At 48.8% G+C, this 26,289-nt stretch overlaps 1 protein-coding gene across 1 annotated transcript; it reads right to left on the reverse strand.

Moving 5' to 3' along the window:
- Nucleotides 1-2,187: 2,187 nt before the first annotated feature.
- Nucleotides 2,188-26,289, reverse strand: LOC146186791 (uncharacterized). The gene is made up of 4 exons (XM_084607409.1): nucleotides 26,034-26,289; nucleotides 23,778-24,027; nucleotides 5,985-6,052; nucleotides 2,188-2,447 (listed from the first exon to the last, which is right to left on the reverse strand). Exons 2-4 carry the CDS (start codon nucleotides 23,995-23,997, stop codon nucleotides 2,409-2,411), a joined length of 327 nt encoding a protein of 108 aa, XP_084463535.1. The 5' UTR covers nucleotides 23,998-24,027; nucleotides 26,034-26,289; the 3' UTR covers nucleotides 2,188-2,408.

Below are 26,289 nucleotides of genomic sequence, written 5' to 3' on the forward strand. Positions count from 1 at the left end.
CAGTGTTTCATGGCTGAAGAACATTTGCATGCATTCGTAATTCTTGAATTTGATGAGTGGAATAATCTTTTTGCAGTGAATATTCCATCGAATAAAGTCCCTTCTTCGCTTCGCCTTCGGGCTTCTTTTGCGCTGTTTCACTCAAGTCACAATGAACCAACTAGCCCCGCAAAAAGTTCTGCTGGATAAAGTCATGTAACATATGTGATAGTTGTGCAGTAGGGAATTGAGTGGTTAATAAAGGGAAGTGCCATGAGACGAAAATGTCGTTTTTTAGAATAAATACCGCTTTGTGGCGCAGTGTGAATCCTGTTCCATTTATTTATGTAATGTGGTGGTTAACAGAACGACATATCTTTCGCAGTGAATGGCACTTTGCTCCCTGTTGAAAGACAGGGCCGCTGGATGTGTTTGGCGTTGGTAATCAAAGTTTAGGCCACAGAATAACGGGAAAAGTTGTCCTACAGAAAAAAACTAGTGTATCATTCCATGGTTTATAATAATGTAACTCAGGCGTAGTGTCTGAGCGTGAGTATAAGAGAAAAAGCACTGTTCCTGTTCATTGTAGCTGGTCGCAGCAAAACTGGGAATGTAGTAGAACAACGTTACAGCAAAAAAATAAGCATTCAAAGATAATATTCATGTGTCAACAGGAAGTGTTGATCCAGTGACTGTAAAATCACTGCATGTACTAATCAATTAAGGGCCGCGTTAATTACGTATGGTTAGCAGTTTTCCTTTCATGTAAGCTCCACTGTGGAATAACTAATAATGCGTATTTATGAGCTATGGTACAATGGTACCATATATTATGTTCTTTCTTTTCCTTACGGTTTCACGATTTAGCACAACTCGTGCAATTCCAATAATTGCTACTGTTGCTCATTTATCTCTAGATAGGGTTAACTGGAAAAGTTGGAATGGTTCAAGAAGCAATATTCATCAAAAGAAGTACGTCAGAGGCAGGCATGTCATCATGTACTGTATGTCCCCATCAAGTAGACTCCGATACATTAATGTTTTGCTAATACAGGGTGCAAGTTTGTTAAGATAAATTTATGAAACCGTTCTCATTTAACTGTTGTTGACCCTATGTAATTATTACTTAGCGCTTAGCACGATTCTCCAGTTTCTTCCCGTGACAGCCCTCTTCCAGTTGCGCATTGTTTATCCCTAGCCCCACAGCACAAGGCACCCTTGCCTCTCGCCTTCTATTCTAATTGCAGGAGAGTATTCCACCTCCATTCTCCCAACTATGGTAGATGGCGTTTCGGTTTGCGACAACCTGCCACGGCTGACAGGTGGCTGGTTACGTCGACGAATCTGCCGACCACGACTACACCAACGACGACGAAGCGCAATCCAGGAGCGGGTGCCTAAGGAGGAGCACTGGTGCGCTCCTAAACAGGAGGTAGCCCAGAAGTTGGAGTAATCGATTGACAACTATGAAGCGTGTTTTCGAACAGTCCTTTTAAACTTGTAGCTTTCCGCATGTGTTTTAACTTCTTAACTATTCTTTTGATATGGTCGGATGGGCAAAAGATGCGGATTTGAAGAGCGGTAAATGCGGCGGTTACCTAGCTTTCCTTTTTCCTCATAACCAATCTTTTTTTTTTAGTTCTCCACCACGCTGAGTGCCGATGGGGCCAAAGTACTAGAGACGCCCTTGTGCCGAATCATGTTAGTGAAGAACCCCGGATGATCGAAATAATCCGAAGTGTCTGACTTTCTCTATAGTTCAGCTCAACTAAGGTGTCCAGTGTGAACGGCAATGGCTTATTTCCCTCATAATTGATATTCAAAATCGAGATCTCAGAATGGTCGCAGGCAGAATGTACAGTCGTGAGAAAAAGTGGTATACAACACTGAGCCGATGGCAGAGCTCGACAAAACTGCATCCCAATTTTGTCTAGCAACAGCTATCTAAGATCGAGACAATAGTGGGGGGGGGGGGGGCATTTTATCTACATGCATGTGTCTATGTCGCTGTCCCTTGCGCTGTCGCTAGATGGCATTTCGATGCAGTTTTCCCGAGCTCTGTCACTGCCTGAGTGTTGTATACTACTTTTGCACACGACTGTATCTGTATTTAGCTGTTTAGAAGCCCTTCACTGAACGCAAATGAGCATAGAAGGAAAGGACTTTATGGTACTTATGGGCAGCAAAAATCATGAAGAGTTGACAACGTCCGCTTAAAGGTGTTTTATTCTGATTCTAAACTTAAAAGGGCATGCTGTAAGATGCATTGTGCACAGAACTATAGAGACGAAATATTTTCTGCGAAGCAGTGTGCGACACATCGCAGGTGTAGTGGTCGGCTCGTTAGCTTGATCCACGTTGATCCTTCGCTTCATCGCAGCAGTGTTCGGGTAGCCTGGTGCGCACTCAACGCCACCTGCGACGACTTCTCACTTGCGAGATCCATCTACTGGAATGGTATCCTTGTTCTGAAATGCATGAATGAGTGATGTCGTAAATCGTTGGACGCGAGGGCATACCTTGGCGCCATCTCCCGTCAGCGCCCGCGTGACGGCACTGCGCGATTGAAATATGTGCCGCTCTTTTCTTTGCTGTGTGTCTTACGCAGTCTAAATTTCGCATTTAGGGCTTTGTGGACGTGCTTGCACCCATCTGTGTCATCACACTGCATTTTTTTTGGCGCCAGACCACCTCACTGAGTGAACGAGATTTCAAAATAAACCGGCAACTTTAATCCGCTGGTAACGGTATACAGCCACCGGCATTGCTAAGTCGTCATTCAGCGCACGTGTTGCCGCCGTTATTGGCACCAGTGAAGCGGCTACGTCAGTGATGATAGGTGAGCTGTCCCTAGTTTACTGTTTCACACCAGAAAGGGTATTTATGCTCTCAGGGCACAAGCTATGAGGACGCCAAGTGCAATAAGAGATGATGTCAGGCTCGTCGCTTTCAGTTTTTGCCAAGAGATGACGCACCGTTCGACTGCTCCCTTTATATATTTTAGGGTAGACGACTGGGATACTGGGCACGGTGCCAAGAATTCGGCGACACTCTAGATGCTAAAAATTGCGCAGGTGCGATTTACACAAACACCTTCGGTGCCGGCTGCTACTTGGTATCCCAATTTACATGCATATGTGATATATCGAACTTGCTTTTGTGTCTATTCTCAGTGTAAGTAATCATGATTCTCGCAGCTTCTTATCTTTCAGGCTTAAATCGCGGAGCTTGTACTGATCCCATAGCTCTGTAATTCAGGCACTAGTAAACCACAGCCACCGTCAGAGAAGCAAAAATAATGTACTGCTGTTTTGGAGATGGTACATAACCACAATGCGCGATGCAAAAACTCACTAAAACGAAGCATTAAGCAGAATAACAAAAAAAAATAAGTCTTTTACAGAGCAGAAGTTCTTCGCAGCGCCCTCTGATTTAGAATATAGAGGAGTCACGTGATCCCATTTGCGGCGCAATATTGACGCTAGCGTTGTTCCCTTCAGTAGATCTTGGTCATGGTTAAACTGAGCGCATCCTGTGCAGCAGCAGCGACCATCACAGCCATAAGGTTCCTGCTCTTGGACCTTAACATTTATGCTCTAAATTTTGAAACTCCCCGTGAACCAGGATCAATTGACTCTACCATGTGCAATGTTCAAAAATATGGTTTTTTCACTGCTCACCAGGCAGCAAGCAAAATGCCCGGAATCTCACAATTCGTAGGTTTGATTGTTTTCGTGCGAAACCACATTTCATAGGAAGTGAGCTGCTGAAGCACCCATACATGGTGAAATGAGATGCACGTTGATAAACTGGCAGATGCTCAGATGGCCCGATGCAATGAACTGCGTGAGCAGCAGCCTCTTTTAGGGATGATGCTTTTCCACTCGATTGTTCTGCTTCTAGTGCGAAAGCATTCATACGTTCACCACCATCGATCAAGAATTTTGTGCGATCGTACTTGTGTCGTCGCTCTTATTGGCTAAGCTGTTTCATGAGGTCACATCTACGTGGTCATCGCGGATAGTTCGAACTGGATCCGGTATGTCGACCCTAATGCGCGAGTCTCCCTAAAGGGTCGCCTTATGACGGACCAGTAAATTACCTGTTGTAGCACTTCCACATAAAAACAACCATCGCGGCATATTCGAACTGGTCGGGATGGAACCATGATATCCGGGTTCAGTAGCCGAGGGTCTTAAATGCCGAGCCTCCAAGGCGGGTACTGTCACTCGCATTAGCCAGGTAGGCGGCTTCCAGATGACGCTACAAATAAGGTTAAATCCGTGGCCTCCGAGATCAAGCACGTCTTTCACCGGAACTACTGGTGGAAGCCATGGTTAAACCTCCGCTATTTGAGGCGGCTTCTAGATGGTGGCGCACGCACAGCTGAAACTGCAGCGCACCAACAACATCGAGCAAAAATGAGTAAAACGAAAACAACCGTGCTTTCGCACTATGATTTGTTTAGGAGAAGCAACCCCTGCCAGTTTTTAACCCATCTCATTTCCTTATTGGTTGTTATCTACCGAGACAAATTTTGGGCTTCTGCGTGGATTTGAGGGTTCCGCTTCGTATCGCCGATTGGAACATGCCAAAAATATCGCCTGCGAATTCGCTGCGGCAGGAACAGTAAATCTAGCACCGCAGAGTTCAAACAGCCTCTTACGTAAATCGTATGTGAATCGAGACGCATGAATGAATGCTTGATACGCGTATAGAAAACCTTAATGCCTCCAACACTGCCTTAAGGATGATTACTGTTAAATACAAAGCTATTACGAGGAAATAAGCCAACTTGTAGGAATGATTTCCTTAGAAATTATTTGCTGTTTTATATTTTGTTGAATTAGCACCCGGAGACAAAGAAGGGGATTCAGCTGGCACAGGACAGGGTTTAATGGAGGAGTATGGGAGGAATCTTCGCCCTGCCGTGGATATAGTCCGGCTGTTAATGATAATGATTGCAAAGAATTAAACTACTGAAATCAGTTGTCCAGAAAACCCCTCAAACTGAGCCAAACCTTTTGGAGAGACTTGGGCTCTGCGTTTAATGATATGCGCGACAATGTTGATAGCTTTTGCTGTATCGTAATAAAACAGCACGCAGCAATTGACTGCACTACAACTGGTCTGAATTCTTCCTCTTTCTCGTTCTCTCCGAATGCGCGCATGGAAACACACTTCGTCTTTATCACAGCTTTATGTAGGGCGATCCTCGGTCCGTCACCGTGATCCACCACGACGGGCCACCGGTGTCTACGTGCTGATTGGTCCCGACGGGGCAAGTCTTCTTGCCGACTTCCACTATGTGGCTTCATCTGGCGCCATCAAAACGATCTAAGCATGCGCAGTAGAGCGCGCAGTGGTGGATCACGGATCGCGCTATACACTAAAACTCAAATATATCCCGTCTACGACACCACTTGCGGATCCATTGTCAAGCCATGCACTTTTCTACTTAGTTAATCACTAATCCCTTAATTTGTGCCTTCATTATTCCACGCATACTCATTATGATACGTTCGTATTCTACCACATTATGTGAAAGACCACCTGGCCTAACGCCCCACTAACTATAAGCAGTTAAGCAGTGCTAACATCTCTTGTGTCTGATTCTGCGATTCCCACCTAAAACTCTCTGGTCGAGGTAACAGCTCCCGCTAACTCGCCCACGTCGCGTGGTCTTGTGACGTCACACAACCCGTCGACACATCAGTTCCTGGTCATATACCACCTGCCAACTACCACCTGACGGTCGAGGCGCGTCCGTAATTTTTGCTCAAAACGCCGCATTTTCTACACCGGAGCCTTTAAGGGTTCGCCGCAACGAATGCACAATGCAATGTAAGAGGCTTACTGTATACCTCTGGGCACTGCTTTCGGGCTTCTATCTATCTACGAAGTTATTCGGCAGTTGCTGTGACAACATTCCTGTCTCCCTAGAGTACACAGGCGACATTGTTTTAGCGTCAAGCTCCCTCCGTGACAGAGCTGTCCATATTTACCTTAGTGCCTTCCTGCAACACTGCTGTAACATTTCGTCTCACGCTCTCCAGGAACCCGTTGATCCGTCCTGCAAAAAACGTGCAGAAAACAACGTTTGTTGTGACTGATCAGTCAGCCATCCACGCAGATGCCATCATCTTAACTTTCACTACACAACATGAATTCTGTGACCACGTACAATTTCCCTTTCCTAAACTTAATATAAACTCTTCGGGGTGCTGCAAATGATTCATTTTGGTTTCATATATATGACAATTAAGCGGCAGGAGCATGAACTAGCGAAAAAAGTGAGCAATGCAGTCGCACACACGTGCCGCTACTTTACTGGAGCATAGTGGCATAGTTCTAACGTCAATTACATGGCGATTACATGCTTTTACTGACTGTATCAAACATGAATGCAACACTCGAAAAACCACGAGTTTGCAAGCGGTGAATTATTTTGAAAAAAAAATTAACTTTATTTTCACTTCTGTGGTGAAGAGCATTTACTTGTTCAGCTATTGTATCGTCAATTCCTTATTCCAACTTTTACTGCCCAAAGAATAGGGCCGCTAGCCGTGTGTGTGTGTGCGTGTGTGCGTGCGTGCGCGTGCGTGCGTGTGTGTGTGTGTGTGGGTGGAGGGGGGGGCACTGTAGACTGCAGGGTGTCAAACTAGACCCGAATTTTCGTCCGAAACTGAACCAAACCCGAATTTTTTCTGCCATCTTGGAACTGAGACCAAACCGGAACAAAAAGGAGGAACCGTTCCGAACCGGCTCGGGGTATGGTTCCGACCCAATTTTGCTGGCAACTTACCTTCATTTTTTTTTTCCTTTTATCGCTGCTTGTAAAACGCCTTGTAACTTATTTCTCGCCATAATTCACGCAGCAAACATCACAATCATACCGAAATATTGTGTGCCTCGGCAAGCTTTACGAGCGGGTGGTGATGCTCAGACTGCAAAATTTCATGGAAGATAATGAATATGTACCCCATACCATGTTCGGCTTCAGAGCAAAACTCTCGACGCAGGACGTGCTGCTTCAAATACAAGAAGATGTGCTCCGCAACGCACCTCGAACAGGTGAAAATGTCATAATGGCCCTTGACATCAAGGGAGCATTTGATAACGTCAGTCACGAAGCGATCCTTAGAGGCCTAGACAACCTGGACTGCGGACGCAGAATCGACGGGTACGTCAAAGCCTTCCTGTCAGATAGAATTGCCACCATCGGCATGGGAGACCTTCGATGGAACAAAATTCACGCGCCAAACAAAGGAACACCCCGCGGATCAGTCATCTCACCTATCCTCTTCAATATAGCTATGATAGGTCTAGCACGAAAACTAGAGAAGATCGAAGGCATCAGGCACGCCATGTATGCAGATGACATAACAGTCTGGACGAACACCGGTTCCCTCGGGGAGAAGGAATAAAAACTACAGGAAGCGGCCTCCTGTGTACAGAAATATCTCGGAGAAAGAGGACTCGCATGCTCGACCGAGAAATCGGAACTGCTTCGAGTGTGGAGAGGTAAACAAAACCGGACCGTCCCAACCAGTGAGAACCTGAAACTCAACATCTACCTGGAAGGAATGCCCATCCCGGAAAAGACAACAATAAGAATATTAGGTATGTGGGTTCAATCGAACCAACGCAGTAGTCACACTTTTACCATGCTCAAAACAAATCCGCTACAAGTGACACGCATGATCACCCGCATCACCAACAAGCGGCATGGCATGCGCGAAGAGGACACACTAAAACTAGTTAGAAACCTGGTAGTGAGCCGGATTATATACAGCCTGTCCTACCAGTGCTTCAACAAGAGTGAAATACAACAAGCGGATGCCTGCTACGCAAAGCGTATAAGACGGCGCTCCGATTACCGCGCAACACGTCTACAGAAAAGCTCATGGCGCTTGGATTGCAAAACACATTCGAAGAACTACGCGAGGCGCAGCTTGAGTCGCAAAAACTCAGGTTGCTGCAGACAACGACTGGAAGAGCGCTCTTACAGAGACTCGGACACTGTGAGCAGATGCGAGAAATAGCGAGGACGGTAACGATCCCCGACGAACTTCACAAGTCCCTCAAGGTAGCTCCAATCCCGAGAAACGTGGACCCTAACCTCCACCAAGGTAGAAGAGAAGCAAGGGCCGTTTTTATTCAAAAAACATACGCTCCTCAAGACACGACCGTGTATGCAGACGCGTCCTCGAGAGGAGGACACCACAAAATTGCAGTGGCCACGGTGGTCGATTCGTCTCTACGCGAAGTGACCAACGCCTCTCTATTCGAACCTGCACAGTAGCAGATGCCGAGGAAGTAGCCATTGCTCTAGCGATGGCGGAGGGTTATAAAGCTGGGCGGTCGCTAACGATACTCACGGACTCTCAAACAGCCTGTCGAAATTTCATAAATGGTAGGATTGGTCGTCACGCGCTCCGTATACTCCTCGAAGTGAGCGACAGAATTAAAAACCACGAAGAAAACAAGACCAGACACAAAATTATGTGGGTACCGGGGCACATGGGGGTGGCAGGGAATCAAGAGGCTGACAGGATAGCTCAAACATACACTACTTTCCGAGCATCCGACGGATCCGCGGAACTTTTGCCAGCACCCAAGGCATACTCGGCCATACTAGAAAACTATAGAGGAAAAAGAATGCGATATCTCCCACCGCACAGTTCTCTCACCAGAGAGGAAGCTGTCATATGGAGACAATTACAGACGGGTTCATACCCAAACCTACACATACTAAACAAAATGCACCCTACCATATACGCTGACAGATGTCCGTGGTGCGATGAAAAACCCACACTATATCACTTCAAATGGGCCTGTCAAAACATAGATGTGGTCCCCAAAATTCGAAACCCGAGTGCGGAGCAATGGGAGACTCTGCTGTCCAGCGACCGCTGCGAAGACCAACAAGGTCTGGTACAGCGAGCCCAACGGGCGGCAGTAGCCAGCGGAGCCCTGGACTGAGGGCAACCGACCATTGTGCAAAAGTGGACGAAGTCGACGGAGAAGACTCTTGTGGATTCAACAAGCAGACATCTCTGAAGACGTCCAAAAACCGCCAAGTAATATAGGGCTAAATAAAGTTTTTCTTCCTCCTCCTCCTCCTCCTCCTCCCAGGCTTGCAAAAAGATGAAAAGAACAAAGGAAAATATATTGTCATGTGCATAGCACCAATTTGGTGTCGAGATATCATTTCATACCGAACGGTGGTGGCCGCTGTATTGCGCATTGGCCCAATGGCTCATTAAGAAAGTGGTCCCATTTTAGAGGCTTCCTAGGCTGTGAAACAATAGCATATGATTTGTAAATTGAGTCACACATTTAGATAAATAAATATATAACCATGTACAACTCAAAAAATTTGCCGACGATTACGTTACTTCCTAATGCGAAATTTGAACGCAGCTCATGTGCTGTGCACCTCTTTTTTCTTTTTTTTTTTGCGGCGCGTGCAGGAGCGGTCGCCCCCACGGAGGAAGAGGGAAGGGGAGGGATCGCGCGCTACCCCGGCTGCCGACCTGGTTACGAGGGGCAACGTCAACGGCAACGGCGACGACGACACGAAACGCAAAAACGGGCGGCGCCAAAGAGCTGCACTCTAAAAGCCGGAATACATGGGGCGTTTTTGCCGCGTCAAACCGGCGTTTTACACCCGACGGCGCGCACTCGACGCCCCGCGTCAGAAAAAACGCGCGCCGCCACCGATCTGGCCCTGCCAGATATTTGACGCGCGGGCGGCGCGGCGTCCTCTCGAACCGGAAACTACTGTCGACGCGAGCCAATAGGAGCGCGGAAAGCTGGCATTTCCGGTTTGAGCGGCCGCTGTCAACATGGCCGCCATGGCTGACGATGTATGGGGCAGTTTGACCGCAGAAATGTGATTATCGTAAAAATAAACGCTTAATCAAGCACGGAATGTCGCTTTTTTGTGAGTATACGACCTACTCTCGGCTCGCTGTGTGTTTGTTTGCTCCCTGGAGTGAAATTTGTAAAAATAAAAAAGAAAACCGTGCCGCTGGTATCCGAGCGGGCATTCCGAAGTATCTTCGTTCATTCGAGCGAGCCAAATCCTTGCGCACCTATGTAGTACGCTTTCTACATTTAGCACAGTAGCATTAGAATAAACACTTTCGGGATTTTACCACAAGGGACAGCGGCGCTTCTCTCACGTACCTCGCTCTGCGGTTATTTCCGCTCGCTGCTGCATTTGCTTTCGCATCGAGAGATCCGCGGCGGCGCTCGCGCCGCTTCGTCGTTCCATGTATCTCGAGCTGGGCGTCGCGTCGGCAGCGTTTTTCGGCGTCACGTCAGCGCCTCGCCTACGAGCGTCGTCGCTAGGCGTGCGCCTGAGAGGGTAACCAAACACATGACGGCGTACGAACTGGCGTCTGCAAGCCATAGCGCGGAGCAAGCCTGGAAGTTCGAACAATTGTCCCCCATCCGTAGCTAAAATATTCCTATTCAGCCACGACAGGCACTTACTGGGGAGGGTGGGGGAGGCAAGGGGGACAAAGGTACAGGCACGCACGCGGACAAAAGAGCAGCTCTCTCTTCCGCGGAAACGAATTGCGCCTGTGGCGGTCGGTTCTGCAGCTGTCCATGCGTGGTTTGTCATTGGTCCCCGCCTGTGAATCATTTCCGGCGTCGACGCCGAGATCTGGCACCGCCAGATAGCTGCGTCTTTCAGCGTCGCCTCGCTTCAAGGGCCAGAATTGCGCCTCCGGCGACGCCGATCGCCGAACACTGACGCGGCGCCGAAGAAACGCTGCCATGTGGTTCGGCCTTAAATTTTCCTATCGTTCCATGACATCGCAATGAGTAACATGGTACGTGCATAGCGGCCGTACGCGATGCAACTCCAGCAGAAGCAATTTTATTGACCGAGTCTTTAGAATGATAAGCCGACGCTGATAGGAAGGCCGCCTTGAACAGCTATTTACCGGTCTGTTCTTGAATTGTATCAATTTACCACAAAAACGATCGAGCCCGTAATCAATTTCCCATTTTGTCTTCTTTTTCTTCTGCTTGTTTTATTTCCATTGAAAAGCTAAACTATGCCAGGAGTGACGCTCCGATCATCAGATATGAAGACTTGATGGAGGAAGGAACTGAGTGGAATTACTAGTAGGGGTATTAATTCACAAGCTTTATTTGGTGTGCTATCGTTCCGGCTCAGACCAATAAGGTTTCGAAAGAATGCGTTTCGTCGCTTTATCCACCATCACTGATGCGAATACCTACGGGAGGATATTTTTGCACATCCTGGACATACCGCCCACAAGTGACGTAGGGTCTACGTCACTCCTGCGTGTCCTGTCGGTGTTTTCCTTTTTTCTTCTTTTTTTTTTCATTCTACTGGAGGGCGTGAGAAGGTGACTGCAAGATGTCCCTGAAGCCCAGGACGCGGGAAAGATAAAAGAAGTCGCTTGGCCGCTGGAGCGCGGCTTCGAGCTGGAGGAGGAGATACGTCTAGCCGTCCTGCGAGCAAAGCACACAACACCACACACGCTTTCTTCTTTCTTTTTCTTAACAGTGCGGGAAGGATGAAAGGAGAGGCGGACGAGCTAGCCAGAGTAGACAGCGCGGTTTCAGACAAGTGACGGCATTGAGCTGCCCTCAGCAAAGCAAAGAGCAGTATGCACGCTTGCTTCATTTCTCTTTTTTTTTTTTCCTACGAGTGCGGTATGTGCTACTTTGGCCTGCGGCAGGAGCGCTAAAGATCTCACGCGGCATGTTAGAGCACAGGCTCAACAGGCCGCTTTTGTACCTCAAGTTACGCTCGTTATGTGACACAACTATAGTGACAAAACCTGTCTGTCCATAAGCTAAGCAACATCGGGTATAATGTCACAGCGTAATTCTAAACATCAATGTTTACGCGATCTTAGAAGATGCTCTAACTCTAGACAGTTATTTCATTTCCGCCACTACAAAACTACATGTTTGTGGGCGCTTCTACGTCCAAATAACTAATTCGCAGGCACTCAATATATTTACTGTCCCGCATACGTACGCGGGACATTCATTACAATGAGCAAAGCAAACGCACAATGCCTACAGAGCGCTGCGAAGAAGCAGACTCACGACTCCCGACTTCCTCCGTCGCTTCGAATGCCAGCCGCCCCGCCGAACCATTGGAAGAAAATTAAGGAAAAGAAAGATTGTCAGTAACTTGAGTTATTTCTCTGACCCAATCTGCACGCTTCCTATCTCTTAATGTTACCCCTACCATTTTTCGTTCCATAGCCCTCTGCGTTGTCCTCAACTTAAGTAGAACTCTCTTGGTTAGCCTCCACGTTTGAGCCCCAGAGGTAAGATGCAACTGTTGTATACTTTCTTCTTGAGCGATACCGGTAAGCTGCTAGTCATAATCTGCGAGTGCTTGCCAAATGCGCATAAAGGAAAGGTTAATAGCGCAAAAAGACACTCACAAATAGGCACAAATAGACACACAGGACCGGCGCTGTGTGTCTATTTGTGCCTATTGGTGAGTGTCTTTTAGCGCTGTTAACCTTTCCTTCATGTGACTATGCACCAACTAGCCGAGCAATCAGCTTTAATTGCCAAATGCGCTCCATCCCAATCTTATTCTTCTTATTTCCTTTCCATGGCCCGGATCTGCGGTTACTACTTGTCCGAAGTAGACATATTCGCCTACTACTTCCAGTGCTTTGCTACCTAACGTAAACTACAGTTTCTTTCCGAGGCTGTTGAACAATACCTTAGTCTTCTGCATATTAATTTTCAAGCCTACCTTTCTACTTTTCCTTTCTAGGTCACCAATCATTATTTGCAGTTCATCTCCTGAGTAACTTAGCAAGCAATGTCATCATCAAATCGCAGATTACTGAGGTATTCTCCATCTACCCTTATCCCTAACTGCTCCCATTCCAAGTCTCTGAATACTTCCTCTAAGCAAGCTGTGGATAGCACTGGGGAGATCGTGTCTCCTTGCCTAACTCCTTTCTTTATGAAAATTTTGTTGCTTTCCTCATTGAGAACTATGGTTGCTGTGCAGTCACTATATTGCCGCAATGTTATCGTACTGGCGCCGCCATGTGGCGAGCTCGGGAGACTGGCACGTGCTCGTCTTCTTCGCTCTCGGTGCTCGCCCCGCCAGTCGGTTCCGTGCCTGACATTGCCGGTGCTTTTACTTAGTCCTAGTAAACCTGCTGAACCAGTTTCACTGGCTTCTGTGACATTTTTGGTGGAGCTTCTGGGTAGATCCCATGTACGAAGAGCCTCTGGCTGCCCCCTGCGCCCATCTACACACCGTGGACACGACACCTCTGCACAAGGCGAGCCGTCGCTTGAGAGGCTTAGCACCCGAGTGTGGTCCTCTTGTTTCCCCACCGCGAACCACGATGACTACAGCGGCAATTCAGACCACCACTCAGCTTCCCGTGAGTGCCCAGCAGCTGATCTGCCATACTCCACGTATGCCCACGCCGTTTCATGGCGACAAGTTCGAAGATGTTGAGGACTGGCTGACCAGCTACGACCGGGTCGCTGTGTTTAATGCGTGGGACGAGGAGCGAAAATTGCACAATGTTTATTTCACACTAGAAGACGCCGCCAAGATGTGGTTCGAAAACCATGAGGCTACCATTTCCACCTGGCAGGATTTCCGGCGGCAGCTGCTCGCAACATTCGGCAACGATACAAGAAAAGAGATGGCCGAACTCGCTCTACAGTCCCGAGCACAGCGGCCTAATGAAAGCGTCGCCATGTTTGTGGAAGAAATGACTCGCCTTTTCAACCGGGCGGATCCGTCCATGTCTGAGGCAAAGAAGGTGCGCTACCTTATGCAAGGCGTCAAGGAGCAGCTGTTCGTTGGCCTTGTACGTGACCCTCCACGTACTGTTGCTGATTTTACGAAAGAAGCAACAAGCATCGAGCGTGCCTTGAATCAGCGATTTGTACATTTTTATCGCTCTGCGAACATCGCTGCCGTAGACTTCCGCTTTCCAATGGTTAGAAACGACAGGGAAGCCCTTCGCGAACTTATCCGAAGCATCATGCGCGAAGAGCTGCAAAAGCTGCCCTCTCTCGAACAACATCCACGTGTTGGGGGCATCTCGGATATTGTGCGCGAAGAGCTCCGCCAAGCAGTACCATCAGTACCGTCGCCCCAGCCGCCTGCGCCACAGAACATGACGTACAGCGACGTGTTGCGTACCCCTGCGCCTGAACCATTGGCACCCTGCAACCCTGCTCCTCCCGCTCGTCCTCCACCCCAATATCCACTTTCGACTGGTGTGCCTGAAGCGCGACCACCCGTTCGCAAAGCACACGCGTGGCGCACGCCGAACAATCTGCCTTTGTGCTTTCACTGCGGCGAAGCCGGTCACGTTCTGCGCCACTGCCCGTACCGTCGGATGGGCTTGCGCGGATTTTCCCCGGATGCCCCTCGGCCGCGCTATGGCTAACGACCTCGGAACATCGACCAATACCTCAGCGACCACGTCCCACCTGCGTCCCTCCAGCGACGCCAGTCCAGGTCACCACCGCCGAGACAGTTTTCCACCAGCCGCCGTTCTTTCCTCAGGCAGTCCCCAAGTCCGCACCGGGAAAACTGAAGACGGCGACCCTCGGGGGTAGGGCCGCCGTCGATGGACACTACGACCAACATCCTCCGCTCACCGATTCGATCACGCAGACCGACCTCCGACCCTTCGCTCCGGCGAACAATCCGACCACTTTTCGACGATCGCCGAAGCTTTCCTCCGACGCCCCCAATCGACGCACCGCACCACCAACGAGTCCGACGACCTCCCGACGATCACAGAAGCTTACCTTCGACGCCGTAATTCGACGCAACGAACGACCCGTCAGCCCGACGATCCCTGACACGCCGCACTTTGTCGACGGTGAGCTGCATTCCGCCGAGATACCGATCGTCGTTGATAACCACAACACGACTGCCCTTGTAGATACCGGCGCTGATTTTTGCGTTATGAGTCATGGCCTTGCTACCATTCTGCGAAAAGTCCTGACTCCTTGGCACGGAGCCCCGATAAGGACAGCCGGAGGGCATGTGGTAACGCCGCTCGGAGTGTGCACCGCTCGCGTCGAGATTCACCACGTAACTTTCTCGTGTTGCTTTGTTGTGCTAGCAGAGTGCTCCACGGACCTGATTCTCAGCCTTGATTTTCTTAGAGAAAACGACGCAGTCATCGACCTCCGTGACTTCACGGTGACTTTCTCCACTCACCGCGCAATTTCCGACGAGTACAGACAGCACAGCGACGACTTCACAGACAGGCCAATTTTCCGAGTGTGCGACGACCATGTCACTCTACCTCCACGCACCAGCTTGTTTGTTACAGTGCAGTGCGACAACCCCCCCGCCTTGCAAGGCCTCGCGGAAACGAACGTGAATTTATTGTTGAGCCTACAAGTCTGCGTCGCTCGGGGGATCTTTGCCTTGAGAAATAAACGAACTGAACTACTTTTAACGAACTTTAGTGCCGAATACCGCCATTTACCACAAGGTACAGCTATCGCTTATTTTGACGAAGTCAGTGCGCCATCCGCCCATTGCGCCCTTTCGCTGGCCAACGAGAACCCTCCCGAGAGCACTGGACATACTGTTCAAACTGACGTGAACCCAGCTTTGTCTCTTACCCAGAAACGCCGCCTTCAAGCAATTCTAGACACTTACCGTGACTGCTTTGCCGTCACTTCCAAAGTGAAACAGACGTCAGTAACCAAACATCGAATTATAGTTGATCCCACCGAGCGCCCTATCCGCCAACACCCCTACCGAGTATCGCCGAAAGAACGAGAGGCTATTCGGGCGCAAGTTGATGAAATGCTCCGCGATGATGTGATCCAGCCGTCCACAAGTCCATGGGCCTCACCAGTTGTGCTGGTCGCTAAAAAGGACGGAGCACTCAGATTCTGCGTCGACTATAGGAGGCTTAACAAAATTACGAAAAAGGACGTCTATCCATTGCCTCGAATCGATGACTCGTTCGACCGACTTCGCCACGCCCGATACTTTTCATAGCTCGATCTACGCAGTGGGTACTGGCAGATCGAAGTCGATGAACGTGATCGAGAGGAAACCGCATTCATTACTCCTGACGGACTGTACGAATTTAAGGTGCTTCCCTTCGGTTTGTGTTCCGCTCCCGCAACCTTTCAAAGAATGATGGACACTGTCCTAGCCGGCCTGAAATGGCAGACGTGCCTCGTCTACCTTGACGACGTTGTCATTTTCTCTGCTACCTACGAAGAGCACCTCAAACGATTGACGGACGTGCTAAATGCCATCCGCGGGGCCGGACTCTCACTAAAACCAGAAAAATGCCACTTTGCATTCCAACAGCTCAAGTTCCTGGGTCACGTTGTGAGTGCTGAGGGAATTAGCCCTGATCCAGAGAAGACGGCTGCCGTAGCTGTGCATATTACAGGAGATTTGTGCACGACTTCTCCCGAATAGCGGAACCATTGACTCGTCTAAAAAAGGACGACCAGCCTTTCATCTGGGCCGACGAGCAGCAAAGGGCCTTCGAGGAGCTTCGCAAGCGCCTTCAAACAACGCCCGTACTTGGCCACTTCGACGAGGAGGCCGACACAGAATTGCATACCGACGCCAGTAACGTTGGTCTCGGTGCAGTTCTCGTTCAGTGGCAAGAAGGCGTTGAGCGGGTGATTGCTTACGCCAGCCGCACCCTGTCTCGTTCCGAAGCGAATTATTCTACGACCGAAAAGGAGTGCCTTGCAGTTGTGTGGGCGGTAACAAAATTTCGGCCGTATTTGTATGGTCGGCCGTTTAGAGTGGTCAGCGACCACCACTCACTCTGTTGGTTAGCGAACCTTAAAGATCCTTCAGGCAGGTTAGCCCGCTGGAGTCTCCGCTTACAGGAGTTCGACGTCACTATTGTGTACAAGTCCGGCAAGAAACACAGTGACGCTGACTGCCTATCCCGAGACCCTATCCCGTATTCTTCAAGTGAAACAGATGACTCCGTCTTTCTCGGCGCTCTCTCGACGCCAGATCTCGCTCAACAGCAGCGAGACGACACCGAACTGCGGCCCCTCATCGATTACCTCGAAGGAACCGCCTCATCGCCGCCTCGCCTTTTCACGCGTGGCCTGTCGTCGTTCTGCTTGCGTGACGGCGTCCTCTACAAGAAAAACTGCGCTTCCACAGACATTCAGTATCTGCTGGTTGTCCCAACGCCGCTCCGTACCGACGTTTTGCAGGCATGCCACGACGAGCTTTCTGCCGGACATCTCGGTTTTTCGTGCACCTTGGCACGAGTACGACAAAAGTACTACTGGCCCAAGCTTGCCGCTATGGTTCAGCGCTATGTTAGAACATGCCGTGATTGCCAACATCGGAAGATACCACCTGTCAAGCCGGCCGGCCTGCTGCAGCCTATTGTTCCTCCGCGAGTACCTTTTCACCAAGTCGGTATGGACCTGCTCGGGCCATTTCCTACTTCATCATTGGGCAACAGGTACATTATAGTTGCCACAGATTATCTGACCCGCTATTGTGAGACGAAAGCTCTTCCCAGCGGCACGTCTACTGATATTGCGAACTTTTTCATCTTTAATCTGGTCCTTCGTCACGGTGCCCCTGCGATCGTTTTAACTGACAGGGGCACGGCATTTACTTCAGCTCTAACCCAGGAAGTGATGCGGCTCAGTGTCACTTGTCATCGCAGAACAACAGCTTACCACCCTCAGACGAATGGCCTTACTGAGCGACTCAATAAGACGATCGCCGATATGTTTTCTATGTACGTCGACGAAGATCATAAGAACTGGGGCCAGATACTACCGTATGTGACATTTGCGTATAACACCGCAGTCCAGGAAACGACCCGCTTTACACCGTTTCGTTTGGTGTACGGTCGCGAAGCTGTCACCATGCTGGATGCAATGCTACTGCCAGATGTTGCCCACCCATCGATTGCCGGTGCCGACCAATTCGTCCATCATGCCGAGGCCGCTCGCCAGCTGGCTAGACTGAGAGTCCGGACACAGCAAGTTAAAGATGCTCGACGGTATAACCTTCGTCACAGGGAGGTAATTTACAACCCTGGCGATCAGGTTTGGGTGTGGACACCTGTTCGCCAGCGGGGTCGCTCCGAGAAGCTTCTGCGCCGCTACTTCGGCCCGTACGAAGTACAACGCAAAATCAGCGACGTCACCTACGAAGTGACCCCGCAAGGAACTGTTCGCTCATCCCGACGGCAAGCACAATCGGAAGTCGTACATGTCGCCAGGATGAAGCCCTTCTACTCCCGCTAGGTCAAGCTACATGTGTTTTTTTTTTTCTTTGCTTCCTTTAACTACTTGATGTGAACGCGCATCCTCGCCGACTACGGTTATCCTCGACCTCGCCACTCGGCATCGGGACGATGCCTTTTCCACCGGGAGGGGCAATGCCGCAATGTTATCGTACTGGCGCCGCCATGTGGCGAGCTCGGGAGACTGCCACGCGCTCGTCTTCTTCGCTCTCGGTGCTCGCCCCACCAGTCGGTTCCGTGCCTGACATTGCCGGTGCTTTTACTTAGTCCTAGTAAACCTGCTGAACCAGTTTCACTGGCTTCTGTGACAATATATATCTTCCAGCACTTTCACGTACGGCTCGTCTACCCCCTGATTTCGCAATGCCTGCATCACCGTTGAGGTTTCTACTGAGTCAAATGCTTTTTCGTAATCAATAAATGCTATGTATAAGGGCTGGTTATATTCCGAGCATTTCTATATCACCTGGTTGATGGTATGAATATGACTGATAGTACAGTACCGTTTCCGAAAACCTGCTTGATCCTTTGCTTGATCGAAGTGTAAGGTTGTCCTGATTCTATTACCGATTACCTTAGTATATACCTTATACGTACCAGACAGTAAGCTGATTGGTCTGCATTTTTTTAGGTACTTAGCGTCCTCTTTCTTATGAATGAGGATAACGTTTGCGTTCTTCCAATGTTCCGGTACCGTCGATGACACCAGGCACTGCGTATACAGGGTGGCCAGTTTTTCTAGCACGATATCCGATATCCCCCCCCCCCCATCCTTCAACAAATATATAGTTATCTGATCCTCTCCAGCTGCTTTCCCCCTTTTCATAGTTTCTTTTGCTTTCTTAACTGGTGGAACGTCTGACTGTTTCTCCCTACTGCCAATCTCATCATGGTCCTGACTACTTTGGCTGCTGTAGAGATCTGTATAGAACTCCTCGGCTACTTTGACTATCTTATCCATATTCGTGATGACGTTACTCGCCTTGTCTCTTAGCGCATACATCTGAATTTTGCCTATGCCCAATTTCTTCTTCACCGCTTTAAGACTTCCCCCGTTCTTTAAAGCATATGCTCAATTTTCTCCATGTTATACTTACTTATATCGGCCATTTTGCGCTTATTGATTAGCTTTGATATCTCTGCCAATTCTATCTGGTCTGTTGGATTGGAAGCTGTCACACTGTTGCGTTTCTTAATCAAATCTTTCTTCTCTTTTTTCATCTATATTGCCCGCTATATACTTATTGACAAGGAAACCTACTCCTAGTTCTTGACTCTCCGGTAAGCCTCGATAACACAGTACATACCCATCGTTAAGTACAGTATATGCCTCATTCGGCCTCCTAACCTCACTAAGCCCTATGAAATCCTATTTCATACCCTCTAGTTCCTCTAACAGCACTGCTAAACTAGCTTCACTAGGGTCTAGCATTAAACGTTGCCCAGTTCAGTTTTCAATGGCGGCCTGTCCAGCGAAACCAGGAATGCTTAGCACCCCCTGCTGCGTCACAGGTCTGACCGCCGCCGTGGTCAGTTGTTCCGCAGCCGTTGGTGACTGAGGACCGGGGTTTTATGGAACTAATCATGAGAGGTTGCGGCCAATTACTGCACGAGGGTGGCCAACTCCTGCTGGTGAGGGAGTGCTTTGCCGGAGGTGTTCACCGGCATCAGGTCGCACCCCAAACCTGTTTATGCAATTCCATCGACACGCGGATTTTTTTTTTCTTTTTTAATCCGGTGGAGAATGGCGCGGCCCCGGGATTTGAGCCCCGGTCCTCTTGCATGCGAGGCGGATGTTCTACCGCTACTCCACCGCTACAACAACCATCCGTTAACATGTACCACTTCTCAATTACTCACAACTGCTGCGGACACGATTTAGCATGTTTTGCATCCAACTAATTACCTAAACAAATTATGGAACGAGGTCGAGCGAAGCGAATGAACCTGCGGCTAGACCCCAAGGGAAAAGAAACATAGAGGAGGGAACGGTAATAATTATGAAATCGATGAACTGCAGCGTGAGACCCTCGATATGACAATGCGTTGACCAGCCAGGAGAGGTGCCGGGCAAAACAACATTGAAAGCGGCTTCGTAGGATTGCCGGCGGCGATCAAGTAGCGCTACAGGCGGCAGCGGAATCTCTTCCCTAAGAGCTTACAAGCTTAGAATGAGCTTGAACTGTTTCTTATGGAACGAGAAGACTGCCTACAAGAACTTGGAGACAGCGGCAGTTCTCTCAATACTGAAAAAGTACACAACGTGATCTCCGCTTTTGAAAAGGTGCCTAGGATACGCAAAGACTCGAGTGTTTTGAAATTTTTGGAGGAGAAGAAGTTGCGGAGTCCAGAACAATTCCTCTTGCTGTCACAAGTCAGCGTCGATACATTATTTTCTAGAATACAGTACGTCCTCTCTTTTCGTCGAACCGGTATGACTTCAACAACTTCAACAAAAGGCACTGTATCTGTCACACTTGTTCTGTGGACACCTGACCCGCGCCGTAAAGGGAGGGAGGGTGGGAGTGAAAGTGGAAAGAGAGAAAAAGGAGCCGTATTGGAGGGCGGCGGAGTAATTCTGGCTACCTTTAACCGCCTGCACAGCGACAAATATTATGCACCGAAAAACAAACAAAAGCCATACCTTCTTTGGTTTTTGGTGCATAATATTTGTCGCTGTACAGGCCGTTAAAAGACACATTTCGGTATTGATTTCTGCATTCTTCTTGTATTATTCTACGCACATGGTGCTGTCGCGACCGCAGCATGGCCAAGGTACATATCACGCTTTTCGCAAACCCAGTTTTGTTCTTGTCTGGATTGTTAGTCCTCCTATGCGTAAAACGTTTACTATCTGTGATTGCGCAACATACTTAATTGTCTTGTTTGGCGCATTACGCACAGTGGCTTGTGCTTAGATACCTGGACTTACTGCAGACGTGTAGGTATTCTGAAAATATTTTGTTGCAAGGTTATGGTGCACACATGCAGTGAACCTTGTTTCCAGGGATTTTTTTCTTTTTTTGCTCTTTATCAAACTGTAGCATCACGTTTCTAATAGCACATTTATAGGATTTATTTTTCAGAACTGCTGTTTATATGCGCTCTCCGTTGCTACTATAATTTCGGATCAGTTACACAAACCGTGATCGGTTACAGCTGCTCCTGTGTAATGCACTGGAACGAAGCATAGCGTTTTTTGTGATCTTTCGCTGGCCGTCCCACGTGTGCAAAAACGTAAACATGGTTCTCGAATGACAAAGATGCGTTAAAATGTCTGTCAACTTGTTCGTTTCGTGGCCTCTGCGCTTTGCATATTAGTATAATCGCGAACTATGATGTCATCTTTGGGGGATAGATAAAACTTTCGAAAATGACCATGTAATAAAAGACGCGTAGCGCTGTATTAGGCCTAATTAGTGTGTCAGACAAACTATCGCACAACATTTGTGTTCCGGAGCACTTCTCAGCGCTACTCGAGGCACAGAAATAGTGGAGGAATTAAAGGCGGTAGGGTCATCTGTTGGTTTATACTAAACGTGTAGCAACTGAAATGCCTAGGTTGAGAAGCAGAGCCTCCCAACCGTTATGAGCTCCGGGAAATATACGGCGTGCAGCCATTCGTATGATAGCAAATGACATACATGCATGAAGAAGTCCGTACTTAATTGGCCGCCATCAGGAAACGACTGCTGTCCCGCATGGGCCCCAGAGTAATGGCAGAGTGCTGCGTCCATCAGAGAAAGCATCTTTATTGCATTTACGGGTGTTCACTGCATTACTGCAAAACACCGCATTTCGGAAGCCACTGAGCTCGCGATTCCTGCCGATACCGCTTCGATTCGCTCTCGTGTTGGTCATTTGTTACGGTAGGATATAATCATCAAGCTCTATCACGTATATGATGTTCGCCTTGCTGTAAAACCAACTTGCAGAGACGTATATCTTGTGGTTTTATTACAAGTTGGCAAGTGATAAACAAAAATACATTCCGGTTTAATTGATGACACGTTGCAAAAGAAATTCAGCATTCACCGTGCATATCCTGCGTGATACGCAGGATATGCACGGTGGCAGTGGTACAGCAAGGTAGGTTGCTGGACGAATTTACTTTCAGACATTGGAAGAAATGCCGGCGCTCAATGTATTGGAATGGTAATGGCATGTGGCGTGTTAAGCTCTGAGCCCGGTTATCCCGGTGGGGCCGTATTTGTATATATATATTATATACCCACACGACTGGGGTCCTTATAGATGTCCACGACGCATATCAGTGGCGAGTGTGTTTCATACTGCTTAACGTGTCGCTACGCAGAGAACGCTAAGAAAAGGCACAGTATGTAAATGGGGGAAGGGCGAGAATAGGTATTAACCGTGTCCCTCTGAACTGCGAAAAGTTCAGGCTTTTTTTTATCATTTCTACTTCTCAATAGGTGGAGAAATATGGGAGAGGCCTTCGCCCTGCAGTGGGTACAGTCAGGCTGATGATGATGATGATGACTTCTCAATACACTGCTTACGGGGCAAATCGGCTTCGTGAGCACTGCAGCATGGCTGTCATGCGGTTAGGGTTTTAAACATTTTCGGCGACTTTTTCTCTCCTCCTAATCAAAGAAGCGACAGTTGATAGTGTCCCTTTCTTATTCCACCCCAGGAGAGCGTCCGTTCTTACAGCCTCCTTCGGTCAGCTACAAAGTCTTGGTTTCAGCGGTTTAGTCAGTTACAACTAGTGAAGTAAATATGCGCCATGGAAGAAACTTCTTTTGTGTATCGTGTGTTGGTTGATTGCACAACTTTTATTTCCATCGGAAATGGCGTCCTCTTCCCCGCCCCCGGCACGCGTGCTGGGGAAGACGGGGAGTCGTACGCTCGTGGATTAAAGGCTGGCAGGTAGCCCTTGGCTTGTTGCTGCCTCTTCCGCCAGATGGACGGTGCGGTGCTGGATCGCAGGGTCCGCGCTTCGCCGCAGGGTATCCCAGGCTTCTCTTCTGGTAATATTTTGTCCCATCCCTGGGGATTGTGGGCACTCCCAAATTATGTGATCGAGGGTCCCTCTCGCCCCACAGTGTTTGCACAGATCCAGGTTCATGAAGGTATTAGTTTGTAGCCGCCTCCACGCGACAGCTTCTCTATTATTTAGGCTAATATCTGGCAGGGGTACCAGTCCACGTCCCAATGCTTAATTCAATCGCTCTATGCGCCATTTGAGACCATACAGATCTCATCGTCATCAGTATCCATTCCCAAACCCACTATAGATATTACTCTACGGATGTACAGCCAGCACGAGGACTGAGACGTGAGCGGGTGCTCGGACAGTATAGAATGCCGTATTCTGGATGGTGTCCTAAATAAACTCTCTTCTTGGGCAAAAACAGCTCAAAAGGACGACAGACCAGTAAGAACGGACAACACAAGAGCTGTCCTACACCTGAATGTACTCTGAAGGAACAGCAAGCATACTGCGTACAACCATCGGCGTACGCGATTCACAATCAGCGGACTCACTCATGGCGCCAGAGAGGTCGTCGGACACCTTGGAGAGGACCATGGAGAAGGCCTGCTCCTTGTTACCCTCCATCGTCTTGTTGAGCACCCCTTGCCAAAACTGAGCGCTATCGGCAAGCATGGCGCCGGGGTCTGGGAGTCCGGTGGCGTGCACGCTGGCGACGAGCAGCAACGCCATCGACAGCAGGAGCAGCAGCATGGTGGCAGTTCCCTTGTTCATCGTGGTGCCGATACGTGCCACGTGTAGTTGCTGCGTCAGACGGGGACAGGTGGCAGGAGGTGGCACAGAGAAAGAATAAAGTAATTTTGTTTTTACTGTGCGCCGGAGGGTCTTCCAGGATGTCATCGATGGTTAGCTGGCTCGCCAACAGCTATGTTCGGTTAGAGAAAGTTTATTTCGTTTATGAGTTTATAACGTCCCAAATCTACTCAGGCTTTGAAGGATGACGTAGTGGAGGGCTCCAGAAATTTCTACCACCTGGGGTTTTTTACCGTGCTCTGGCATCGCACAGCATTTGGTCGCCTTGCTTTTCGCTTCCACCGAAAAGCGGCCGCCGCGGCCGGGATTTGACTCCGCGTTTTATAGTTCCCAGCAGTCGTTCGCCGTAACCATCGTCGCGGGCCGTTAAGAGAGGATACATTTTTGTAGCCCAAGCATAGCTAGCTGATGTGAAGTACAGATGCGGAATAACACCGAAATAACAGTGCGGGAAGATTTTGAATCGCTGGCACCTCTTTACAGAGAACCGCTGATGAAGTTCATGCCAATAATAAAAGACATCTTGGTGAACGGGAATGGGCGAAGAGGCCCACAATGGGGAGGCTTGAGGCCGCTACCCTCCTGCGAGGGACTACCTACCTTCCCTCTCTTATTGTGCATCAGCAGGCTTCTATTTTGTCGAAAGGACACTGAAAACAACTCCATCCAACTGCTGTTATCCGCAAAATTTGATTCTCCGGCTATTCTCGGCGCGTTAGCGATTATGCGCCAGCAATGGACGCAAGAAAATTTGATGTGAAAATTTTCCAGTCGGATGAGTGAAACTCGTCAAGCCCTTATCAAAAAAAAAAACAATCTGATTACCGCCGCTTTGAAGTGAATGCAGTTGTGGAGTGACCAAAAATCAGCGCTCATGGAAGCATTTTACGACACAGCGTATAAGAGTCCTATGTTTCGATTGAGGCGAAATGTCACGCAACCGTACATTGTGAGATGTTGAAGCACGTCAAAGAACCTAAGGTGGTCAAAATTACCGGAGCCCTCCACTGCGATGTACATCTTAACATGAGTCGCTTGAGGTCGTTAAACCCCGCCTGCAGAAAAAAATTTCATCTGGACAAAAGGGTGGAAACAAGAGCATTATGTAAACAGCTCAGCAACACGAATTCGTGGACGAATTGATGTGCCTTGAATATGAGAAGGCTCGACGGCACACGCACAAAGAAAAAATGCGCTATGCTTCACCCCTCACTTGTCCTTATATGTGCTGTTGAAAGGATATGTTTTCGATTATTCCCTTGGTAAGATATGGCCATTTGAGAATTTTTTCTTTTGCCCTCTATAAAAGCACCACAAACGAATAAAGCCTGCGCCCTGCTCTGCAAATTACGAGAGAGGGAAAGGGTGGGGGGGGGGGGGGGGGCGTCGGCACTTTCTCCCTTTCCCGACTGCCGAGCGTACGTCTGTAAAGGATGTTATTTGTAAAAAGTTTTAAAAGAAGGGGAAAAAAAGCAAACGAGATTAAATGCAGCCCATTTCGTTACCAACGTTGTGGTCCATGGACGGAGGTGTCTCTGCTGCTCAGCATATCAAGCTACATAGGTGCCCTCCTGAGCTCGCGGTGGCTAGACTTGTTGTGCTGGCAAAATACAAATAACCCACCGTGTACAGCGATATATCCTTCGACACATGACAGGAAAACAGAACAGGCAGACCGTTTATGCCAGCACACTTTCTCGGTGCCCATTCAATGTCTTTCTTGTGTTTAACCTTAAAGGCATGAATACCGCTGAACTCTCCTCCGGCTGTTCTTTGTTGCATAAAGCGAATGTCGATAGTAGATAAAGATAAATATCAACAAAGTCGTAGAGACACTGATTCCTATGGAGCACTTTCTGTCCGAATGAGAAAAGCACTGTAACGTTCAGATCCTCACCGTCATCAACGTGCGCATAGCAAACAGTTTCAAGCAGGTACGATTCTACGCAAATTGTTTAAACTGGCTTCGATCTGAAGTTAAGGTCCATTTCACTCACCTCGAAGCTGTAGCAGTTGATCCCGTCAGGTCGCGAACGCGTCTCCAGGAATGATCGGGACGAGTGTCACAGGCGCTGTCGTGTATACGTGCAGGCTCAGAGCCCGTCGCGTGCAATCAGAACATGTGGCATGCTTCACTGAGCCTGAAATCGCTACGCGTGAGGCGGACGCGCCATCTTCAAGGACGCATCCGTGCACAGGTAAGTCCGCACTCCTCCAATTTCTTCTCCTTTCATTTGGAGTTGATGGCATATC

This window comes from Amblyomma maculatum, chromosome 6 (assembly GCF_055883805.1).
Source record: "Amblyomma maculatum isolate TAMU_Amacu chromosome 6, ASM5588380v1, whole genome shotgun sequence".
Lineage (NCBI taxonomy): Eukaryota > Metazoa > Arthropoda > Arachnida > Ixodida > Ixodidae > Amblyomma > Amblyomma maculatum.